General features: G+C 47.4%; 1 protein-coding gene across 2 annotated transcripts in view; it reads right to left on the bottom strand.

The window, feature by feature from the left end:
- Window positions 1-10,017, bottom strand: part of CD2AP (CD2 associated protein) — a 71,727-nt gene extending 61,710 nt beyond the window's left edge. For both annotated transcript variants that reach the window (XM_069850795.1, XM_069850794.1), the window contains exon 1: window positions 9,914-10,017. Coding sequence is in view for 1 of the 2 variants with exons in the window: in XM_069850794.1 (XP_069706895.1) it covers window positions 9,914-9,917 (4 nt within the window). In the remaining variant the exon portion in view is untranslated. The remainder of the gene's footprint in view (window positions 1-9,913) is intronic.
- Window positions 10,018-10,267: the final 250 nt, after the last annotated feature.

Genomic DNA, 10,267 nt, shown 5'->3' on the forward strand with positions numbered 1-10,267 from the left:
TCATGCTGCAAATGGTTTCATCTGAGATGGTTTCCAATTCCATAAAATCCTACAATTGTTTGGGTTGGAAGGGACATCAAAGCCCATCCAGTCCCACCCCATGCCATAGGCAGGGACACCTGCCACTGGACCAGGCTGCTCCCAGCCCCATCCAACCTGGCCTTGAACACCTCCAGGGATGGGGCAGCCACAGCTTCCCTGGGCAACCTGGGCCAGGGGGCTCCCCACCCTCAGCATGAAGAAATTCCTCCTTGTGTCTAGTCTAAATCTGCCCCCCTCCAATTTAAAGCCATTGCCCCTGGTCCTATTGCTCCATGCCCTTGTTTCCCTGCATCCCATCCCTACATAGATACTGGTACGCAGTAAAAGCGGATCCTGTTCTACTCATGCTTCTCATAAAAGCATTACATTAACATTTTCACATTACCTACTGTCTTCCACTTTGCTGAAACTCTATGCCCTGTGCTGAAGCACAAGGTATATTTGAGTCAGGCAAAGGAAGCAGCATATTTGATTCTCAAGAGCATAACAGCAGTCTAAAACACTTTATGCTTAATAAAAGGAATATATTCTGCTGTTTCCTTATCTACCATAGCATGACATTATGGGATTAACATATTTGCTTTCATCTTCACATCCATAAAAGACTTACTGCCTCAGCACTTCTAATGCCCCAATTTTGGAATGTCATCTCCTTTTACCTGCCTTCAGAACAGCACTAACTCAGATGAACACAAAAAGAAGTGTTGTTCAGGATGCTGATGTTTCAAACAGCCTGTAGCCCATTCTACAGAGTCATCTGAAACTGCCGACGCTGCCAGGCAGGTGGCAAATCTAGATAAATATGCAAAGTCCTGCACTAAAAACTGACCAAAAGAATATTACCCACTTAACCACTTAGAATCATAGAATCACTTGATTGGAAAAGACCTTTGAGATCATTGAACCCAACCGTACCGTTCCAGTATTAAATTCATCCCTGAGCACCTCATCTGCCTGCCTTTTAAACCTCTCCAGAGATGGGGACTCCATCATCTCCCTGGGCAGCCTCTGCCAGGGCCTGAGAACCCTTTCCATGAAGACATTTTTCCTGATGTCCAATCTGAACCTGCCCTGGTGCAACTTGAGGCCATTTCCTCTCGTCCCATCGCTTGTCACTTGGGAGAAGAGACCAACACCCACCTCACCACAACCTCCTTTCAGGCAGTTGTAGACAGCAATAAGGCCTCTCCTCAGCCTCTGTTTTTCCATGCTAAACAACCACAGGTCTCCAACCCCTTCCCCAGCTTTGCTCCCTTCTCTGGATGCGTTCCAGCCCCTCGATGTTCTTCTTGTAGAGAGGGGCCCAAAACTGAACTCAAGATTCAAGAAACCAAACAGATGGCCTCTGTTTTTCAGGAACAGTTGCTTTAGTCATTCACAGAGCATACAGCTTCTTACACCTAATTCTTACAACAACCTGAGGATGAAGGAGTGACCCTGCTTGCTCTCTCCCTACTCATTCCCATAGTGCTGCCTCTTCCCTTGCCTTGCAGTTATGCTGCTCCAGGGTGTGCCGGTTCAGTTTGCTGCCAAATGAGCCAGCTGGTTCTCTTCCAGTTGGATTCAGCTCTGGTCAGTGTCTTGAACTAGAGCATCCCATGGACACATGATCCCTACATCTGCCAAAAGGGAAGATTAAAGAATGCGTTGATATGGTCATCATCCAAGGGATTGACTATATGAAAAAATGATGGATCTACCGTTTCCCTTGCCAGTTTGTTCTTGTAGTTAATGACTTCCCCAACAGAAACACTCAGTTGTTAAAATAAGTGCAAGCAGATGTATAATTTACCTTAAGTTTCAGACAGGCTTATTCTAGTTCATCTCGCACCTACTGATTTATAACTGCACTAAATCAGCCAAACTCCATAAAAGCATTTAAATGATGGGAACATTAAAGTCCAGCCTGACGGCGGAAAATCAGGATACAGAAGAACAGAAGCATATTTCTTATACGCTGTTAGTTATATAATGGCTTTAAATTGTGAAGAGGAAGATTTAGATCAAGATATTAGGAAGAAATTCTTCACGATGAGGGTGGGGAGGCCCTGGCCCAGGTTGCCCAGGGAGGCTGTGGCTGCCCCATCCCTGGAGGGGTTCAAGGCCAGGTTGGATGGGGCTTGGAGCCCCTGGTCCAGTGGGAGGTGTCCCTGCCCAAGGCACAGGGGTTGGAACTAGATAATCTTTAAGGTGAACAATTAGGGAGAGCAATTAATGGGGACACTCAGAAGCAACTCAAGAATCAGAGCAAGCCCTGGCAAACCTGGCACAAGAGTTTCTTCCAAACCAGCCAGCTTATCAGCTCACACTGCAGACTCACAACCATGGCAAGCCAGGAAAGGGCATCGCAAAGCTCTGCCCCTTCTAGTCAGCAGCTTGAAGTTATCTATGCAGAAGCACAGCAGGAAACTGCACCCAAAGGATGACTTCAGGACAAGCGAGATTACATGCAGAACAACCTTAAAATGAATCCTTTCAAATCTAAAAATACGAGTTCAGAGTCGAGCGATGTGATTCTCCTTTCCTAGAGAGTGAACACTTCATAAAACCTGTGGTTTCATTTCATCAAGCAGCAAAGACTGAGACTTTTCTGCCCCTAGTCCCAAAGATGCACTGAGTGGAAATGACATGAATCATTCTGAGAAGTTTGCTTATGGTTCTGCTTTTGCATTTCTCCTGAAAAATGAAGAAACAAAGCAGCCTAGAAAGAAAGAAAAAAAAAAAACCCAACCAGCCAGCCTGGCTGAAAGCTAATCCAGGAACACAGAGAAGTTCTGGAAGATTCAGCTCGTATGAGTGAGCAACACTCATCAGCCAGAGGTAAGTGAAGGGTGAGAATTTATTTCAGTGTCAGCTGAGATTCATAGAATGGTTTGGGTTGGAAGGGACTGTAAGCATCATCTAGTTCCAACCCCCTGCTATGGGCAGGGACGTTTCCCACTGGATCAGGGTGCTTGAAGCCCCATCCAATCTGGCTTTGAACACCTCCAGGGATGGGGCATCCAGCTTAGAAAGATCAACCTACACACACAGTCAAAAACATCTGACTATTTAGCAATTTTATCCAAGAGGTAGAAATTGATGACCTAAGAGTCTTCTTCAAATGGCGAGTCAGGCAAGTTTCCAGGAACTCGGGCAAAACTGCCTTCTTTAAAACTAAAATAAAGATCATTATTAACTCCAGCCTGCAAAAAATCTATTCACAGCAGCCAAGACTCAGCTGCTGCAGAAGCAAAACAGTGAGATTACCTAGTATTGCTTAATTCCAAACCCATTTACATATTCCTCTGCTGTCAAAAATCATCACGTTTATGGTGATTTAGGTACCACTAAAAAAAAGCATGACCTTAAGATATTTATATAATTTAAAATAATACTTCATCTGGTTGAAGCAACAGAGGTCATAACATTCCATTTGAGTATCTTAAACAATAATGTCAAATTTCAAGTCACAGTTTACAATCACAGAGGTCTCTGGCACTAAGGTGCACAGATCCCCTCTTCCTTCTCAGTGAAGAGCTCCGTGACCCCCTCTCCTGTAACATCACAAGTCAGCACCATCCAAATTGATGAAATTAAAGGAAAATGGGTCATTTCCTTTAATAATTGAAAATATTACATGCTAATTCATTCTACTGAAAGCAATTCTGCCTAATACCTTGAGCGTGTTATAGGCGATATGTATTCCTTTAAGAAAAGTTAGCTTAATATTCTAAATGACCTCATGTTATATTCTCTCCGGTGTCTATCACCCCAGAAGTGGAAAGACTGAACTCATTTGGCAGACAGATATGCTGTGAGTTTGCCTTCAGGCTGATTTAGGATTCTAGCAGTGTCAGGGCTTAAATCCTTCAGGAGAAGCAGATACACTGATCAAAAACATCTACAATGCTTCATGTTCTTCATTTGAGATTTCTGAAAAAGCAACATTTCATATTGATTTTATATAAAGAAAGGCAATTCTGCGGACAGCTAGAGCAATAAAACATAATCCCGCCTAGAAATTCAGCATTAGTCAGAGAAAGTAAATACCAGGGTTGGCATCACAACATCATTCGCAGCCTGAAGAGGAGAAGACTCCAAGGAAACCTTAGAGTGGCCTTCCAGTATCTGAAGGGGCTCCAAGATAGCTGGGGAGGGACTTTTTCCAAGGGTATGGAGTGACAGGACAAGGGGGAATGGCTTTAAATTGGAAGGAGGAAGATTTAGATTAGACATTAGGAAGAAATTCTTCACATTGAGGGTGGGGAGGCCCTGGCCCAGGTTGCCCTGAAAGTTGTAGCTGCCCCATCCCTGGAGGGGTTCAAGGCCAGGTTGGATGGGGCTTGGAGCAGCCTGGTCCAGTGGAAGGTGTCCCTGCTCATGTAAGGGGGTGGAACTGGATGGGTTTTAAGGTCCCTTCCAACCCAAACCATTCTATGATCCTATATGAACCGAAGTTTATGCAATATATTAATCTATATCAATTTAGAGCGAGAGAACCTACAGAGACATGCAAGTGAACATCCTGCTCTGAGGAAGGCTAGCATCAAAATTAAATCTTTGGAATGCTTTTATTGAACACAAGTGACCAGTCAAAGAAAGAGGCCACTGAACAGGCAGTTTTACTACTTCAGTCCCGGCACCAACCAGTGCAACAGGACAGTCAAGGGTGATGCACAAGCAGGATTATGCTCACATCAAAGTGACAAAGTTATGTAAAACTACTTCTCATCACTGCGTGTTCAGGAACATAAGGGAGTGTAAAGGCACAGGTGCCACCTTCACAGTGAGCAGGGCATATTTTAGATCATCAGCCAATTCACACTGCAAAATAGAAGAGAAAAGCAGTGTTGACAGAAAGGAAAAGCGTCATGGAAGAAAAATCTAGTCCCCTGTAGTGGATCAAAGACATGTTTTAAGTGCCCAAGTGGTATTTAAAGGTTGGTCTACCAGCTAGAAATTCCTACACTCCAGAACCACTAGCCACGAATTTCATGTGATCGATTTACCCACATCTATCAAGGCAACCTAAGTCACTCAAAGCACCGTCATTGCTTCCTTTTCCCTAACAAATCATTTTTATGAAATGAAGCTAGGGAGACGCTGGACCAACAGTGACATGTGAGAGCGTCTCCAAGGAAGCCAAATGAATGGGAAGAGCAGAGCGATGACAGCCAGAGTGAGGCAGATGCTTCACTGAGTCCCAGAGAGTACAATGTGTCTGACCACACGCTTCCTGTGTTTACGCAACAAAAATCCACTAAGGGGAAAAAAGTACTAACACGGGCAGACAATGGAGTGAAGAAGGCCAGTGAAGGTGAAGTCTTCAAAGGGAAGATCTGCCTAGCTGAAATAAAACTCTAAGAACCATTAGGAAAACAAAAGAAAGCAAGACTGCAAATGTAATTATACCCCTACACGGAGTTAAGTCTTGAATAACACAGAGTCCTGAACTCCTCAAAAAAAGATGAAAGCGGTATCAGAATTAAAATAACCATCCTTTAGAGATGATGAGCACACAGAACAGCTGGCACACTAGAGAAGGAGATCTAGAGGGACCTCTCAGCCTGACAACAGGTCCCTTCCAACCCAAACTATTCCATGATGCCACCAAACAAACAGTTTTGGTTGGAAAGGATCTCAAAGCTCACCTAGTTCCAACTCCCCTGCCATGGGCAGGGACACCTTCCGATTGAGGAGACAGGGAACATGGGGAAAGACCACATAAGACAGAAGACTGTGCTTACAGTTAGATTTATTTCCCATCCCTTCTGCACCTTTGTTGCTTTCCTTGAAGGAGCTCCAGAAGTTCCCGCTCCTCCTCTGCAGACCTTTTCTTATAGCATCATAGAATAGAATCATAGAATCACTAGGTTGAAGAAGACCTTTGAGATGATCGAATCCAACCATACCTGTCCACTACTAAATCAGATCCCTGAGCAACTCATCTACCCGTCTTTTAAACCCCTACAGGGATGGGGACTCCACCACCTCCATCACCCTTTTGGTGAAGACATTTTCTTGATGTCGAATCTGAACCTGCCCTAGTGCAACTTGAGGTCATTTCTTATTACGTTATCACCTGTCACTTGGGAGAAGATACCAACCCCAATCTCGCTACAACCTCCTTTCAGGCAGTTGTAGACAGTGATGAGGTCTCCCCTCAGCCTCCTTTTCTCCAGGCTAAACACCCTCAGGTCCCTCAGCCGCTCCTCAGAACCTTTGTTCTCCAGTCCCTTCCCCTGCTCCATTCTAGACACACTCCAGCCCCTCAATGTCCTCCTTGGAGTGAGGGACCCAAAAACTGAAAACAGATTTTGAGGTGCAGGCTTTTCTTAAATCAGAGAACAAACCTTGAAGTAATGTTTTAATTGGTTCTGGTAATACCAGTGAACAATGAACCAATCCGTCACTGTCCCTGTCTCCACACATCTAGAAACACTGAGCTTGTCAAAGCCAAACCTCAACGGTCCCCTCAAAGCCACCTTCTACAGGCAAAATCCCTTTCATAAGCTGGCATAAAAGACAAACAATCTCTTATCAAGAGTCAGCTCTACCATGACGTTATTAATAAAACAATCAAACAATGATTTCAAGGTAAATGTGAGGCCATCACTAAATATAGCAAGCGCAGTGCAAACTACAGTTAGTTCAATTTTTCACTCTTATTTTTAAAGATGCTTTACTGTACACTCCTCTCCACTTTTGGTGACAGGAGAGTAACTGAAAACCGGTTTTAAGGACAGAAATTCTGATTTAAAGACAACACCTTCACAGAAATTCTCTTTAAAAGGGCTCTGGGATCATCCTGCAATCATTTATAGATGTTTGCCAGCATTCTGGCAGGAACAGTTCTATAATTGCACATGCACACTAATTGTTATGGTTATAACAACTCCTGCAATAACAATACTTGACACGGAGTGTGTGCACCCATTCAATTCAGCTGCCTCTGGAGCAGCAGCAACATGCTCGCTACTGTAATCAGCTGGGGCAGAAAAAGAAGCCACACAAAAATATATAAAATGACATTATATAGCAATTGTTGGTCATAAACTAGACTCGGTCCCCTAACAGTCTGATGCGGTATCCCTAACTGCATGCTAATAATTTTATGAGACTTGTCATATCTAAATCCTCAAATATCTTACATTTCAGCACAACACAGTCCAAGTCCAAAGTGCTTAATTAGCACATTAAACTTTTGTGCTACAGGAACTACTATTGCTCACCACAGTGATGACTTGGGCACACACTTTTTCACTTGAAAGTAAGATGATGCAGCCCAATAAAAGAGACAGGAATTCTCCTCTATTGTGAACAATCACAAAAAGCATCACCAAGCAGGTTACTAAAACACTAATTTCACTTTATATTTTCAGACATCATTTTAAGTGTGCTTTAAAAACTTTTATTGGGATGAAGACACTGAAACCATAGAACCATAGAATGGTTTGGGTTGGAACGGACTTTAAGCCCATCGAGTTCCAACTCCCCTGCGACAGGCAGAGACACTTCTCACTGGACCAGGCTCCCCAAAGCCCCATCCAACCTGGCCTTGAACACCCCCAGGTAGGAGGCATCCACCACTTCCCTGGGCAACGCGCTCCAGTGCCTCCCCACCCTCAGCATGAAGGAATTCCTCCTTGTGCCTGGTCTAAATCTGCCCCTCCCCAGTTTATACCAATGGCCCCTCGTCCTATCAGTGCAGCCCTTTGTAAACAGTCCCTCCCCAGCTTTCCTGTAGCCCCTTCAGGTACTGGAAGGTCACTATAAGGTCTCCTCAGAGACTTCTCCAGGCTGAACAACCCCAACTCTCTCAGCCTGTCCTTGTATGTGAGGTTCTCCAGCCCTCTGATCATCCCTGCAGCCTCCTCTGGACCCGTTCCAACAGCTCCATCTCCTTCTTATGTTGAGGACTCCAGAACTGGACCCAGGACTCCAGATGAGGTCTCGCAAGAGAGAAATAGAGGGGCAGAATCCCCTCCCTCGCCCTGCTGGCCGCACTGTTTTGATGCAGCCCAGGACACAGTTGGTTTCTGGGCTGCAAGCGCATGTTGCCAGCTCATACCGAGCTTCTCAACAATCAGCATCCCAAAGCTTGGATCGCACTCATGAAACGCAGCACGTTGCAGACAGCAGCGAAACCACACACCTGCCTCCTCCCACAACACATAAAAACCGCTGCCACATGCATTAGACGTGAATTAAGGAGCTGATGCTACGCAGGAGAGCAGAGCAAAGGGATGTGAGTGGCGAGAACACAGACTGATAAATTGGTCAACGGACCACTCAGCACCACTAGTGGGTGATAGAATCATAGAATAACCAGGTTGGAAGAGACCCACGGGATCATCGAGTCCAATCATTCCCATCAATCACTAAGCCATGTCCCTCAGCACCTCGTCCACCTGTGCCTTAAACCCCTCCAAGGAAGGTGACTCAACCACCTCCCTGAGCAGCCTGTCCCAGTGTGCAATGACCCCTTCTGTGAAATACTTTTTCCTAATGTCCAGCCTAAACCTCCCCTGGCGGAGCTTGAGGTCATTCCCTCTCGTCCTGTCCCCTGTCTCTTGGGAGAAGAGCCCAGCTCCCTCCTCTCCACAACCTCCTTTCAGGTAGTTGTAGAGAGCAATGAGGTCACCCCTCAGCCTCCTCTTCTCCAGGCTAAGAGAAGTGATGCTGAATGAGGAAAGAGAGCTCCAAAGAGCAGTGTTTAAATCACTCTTTCATACTTCCCTATGCAGGCACTCTTACATTAAAAATTAGACCCAGCAAATCTGATCATTTCAAGTGCAAACCTGAACTGACGCATGATGAAAACGGGAATGTTTTGAGCTGCTCCGTGCTTGTTCTTTTAAAGCCGATACCTTAGTGGAGAAATGGGTGCTCCTCAAACTGAAGCCAATGAAATAAAGGTGAAAAGGCTGGACTTGGGGTGAAAAAGGCAAAGAGGCTGGACTTGGGGTAGGAAAAAAAGGCAAAGAGGCTGGACTTGGGGTAGGAAAAAAAGGCAAAGAGGCTGGACTTGGGGTAGGAAAAAAAGGCAAAGAGGCTGGACTTGGGGTAGGACTAAAAGGTAAAGAGGCTGGACTTGGGGTAGGACAAGAAGATGAAAAGGATTTGGTGGAAGGGGAAAAAGATGGGATTTGGGGGGAAAAAGACAAAAAGGTTATATTTTGGGGTAGGAAAGGCTGGCTTCAGGGTAGAAAAAAGGTGAGAAGGCTGGGTTTGGGGTAGGAAAAAAGGCAAAGAGGCTGGGTTTGGGGGGAAAAACAGCACGGAAAGGCTGGCTTTGGGGGGGAAAGGCTCGGAAAGGCTGGCTTTGGGGGGAAAAAGGCTCGGAAAGGCTGGCTTTGGGGGGAAAAAGGCTCGGAAAGGCTGGCTTTGGGGGGAAAAAGGCTCGGAAAGGCTGGCTTTGGGGGGGAAAAAGGCTCGGAAAGGCTGGCTTTGGGGGGAAAAAGGCTCGGAAAGGCTGGCTTTGCGGGGGAAAAAGGCTCGGAAAGGCTGGCTTTGGGGGGAAAAAGGCACGGAAAGGCTGGCTTTGGGGGGAAAAAGGCACGGAAAGGCTGGCTTTGGGGGGAAAAAGGCTCGGAAAGGCTGGCTTTGGGGGGGAAAAGGCTCGGAAAGGCTGGCTTTGGGGGGAAAAAGGCTCGGAAAGGCTGGCTTTGGGGGGGAAAAGGCTCGGAAAGGCTGGGATTTCTCCGGACTCTCTCTCCGCCCCGAGCCCCTCCGGCCAGGCTCCCTCCAGGCAGCCCCGGTAAGGGCTCACCGCAGCCTCCCCGCTCCTCCCGGACCCTTCCCTCCGCTCAGACAAAGGGCGGCGGGGGCGGCCCCGGGGTTGGGGTGAGGTGGGGGGAAGAGGCACCGGTCCCGCCGCCGCGCTCACCCATGCTGCGCCCGCCCGGTCCCGCCGCTCAAACCGGGCACGGCGGCTCCATCGGGGTCCCCCGAGGCTGCGGGAAGGAGGAGAAAGGGCTGAGCTCCGAGGCACCGGCAGCCCCGGGAGCGGAGTTACCCGCGGTCGCGCCGCCACAGCCTCCGCCTCCTCCTCCCGCCGGCGCGCGCTCCGGTTCCCGCGGACACGCCCCCTACGGCCACGCCCCTTTATAGCCACGCCCCGGCCACGCCCCCTCACCGGCGCCGCCAAATCTCGCGAGAGCCGAGGGGGCCAGCGCAGGCCACGCCCCCTCCGACCGCGCCCCCATCCGGGGGCGCGGTCGGAGGGGGCGTGGCCTGCGCT

This window comes from Phaenicophaeus curvirostris, chromosome 2 (genome assembly GCF_032191515.1).
Source record: "Phaenicophaeus curvirostris isolate KB17595 chromosome 2, BPBGC_Pcur_1.0, whole genome shotgun sequence".
In the NCBI taxonomy this organism is placed as follows: domain Eukaryota; kingdom Metazoa; phylum Chordata; class Aves; order Cuculiformes; family Cuculidae; genus Phaenicophaeus; species Phaenicophaeus curvirostris.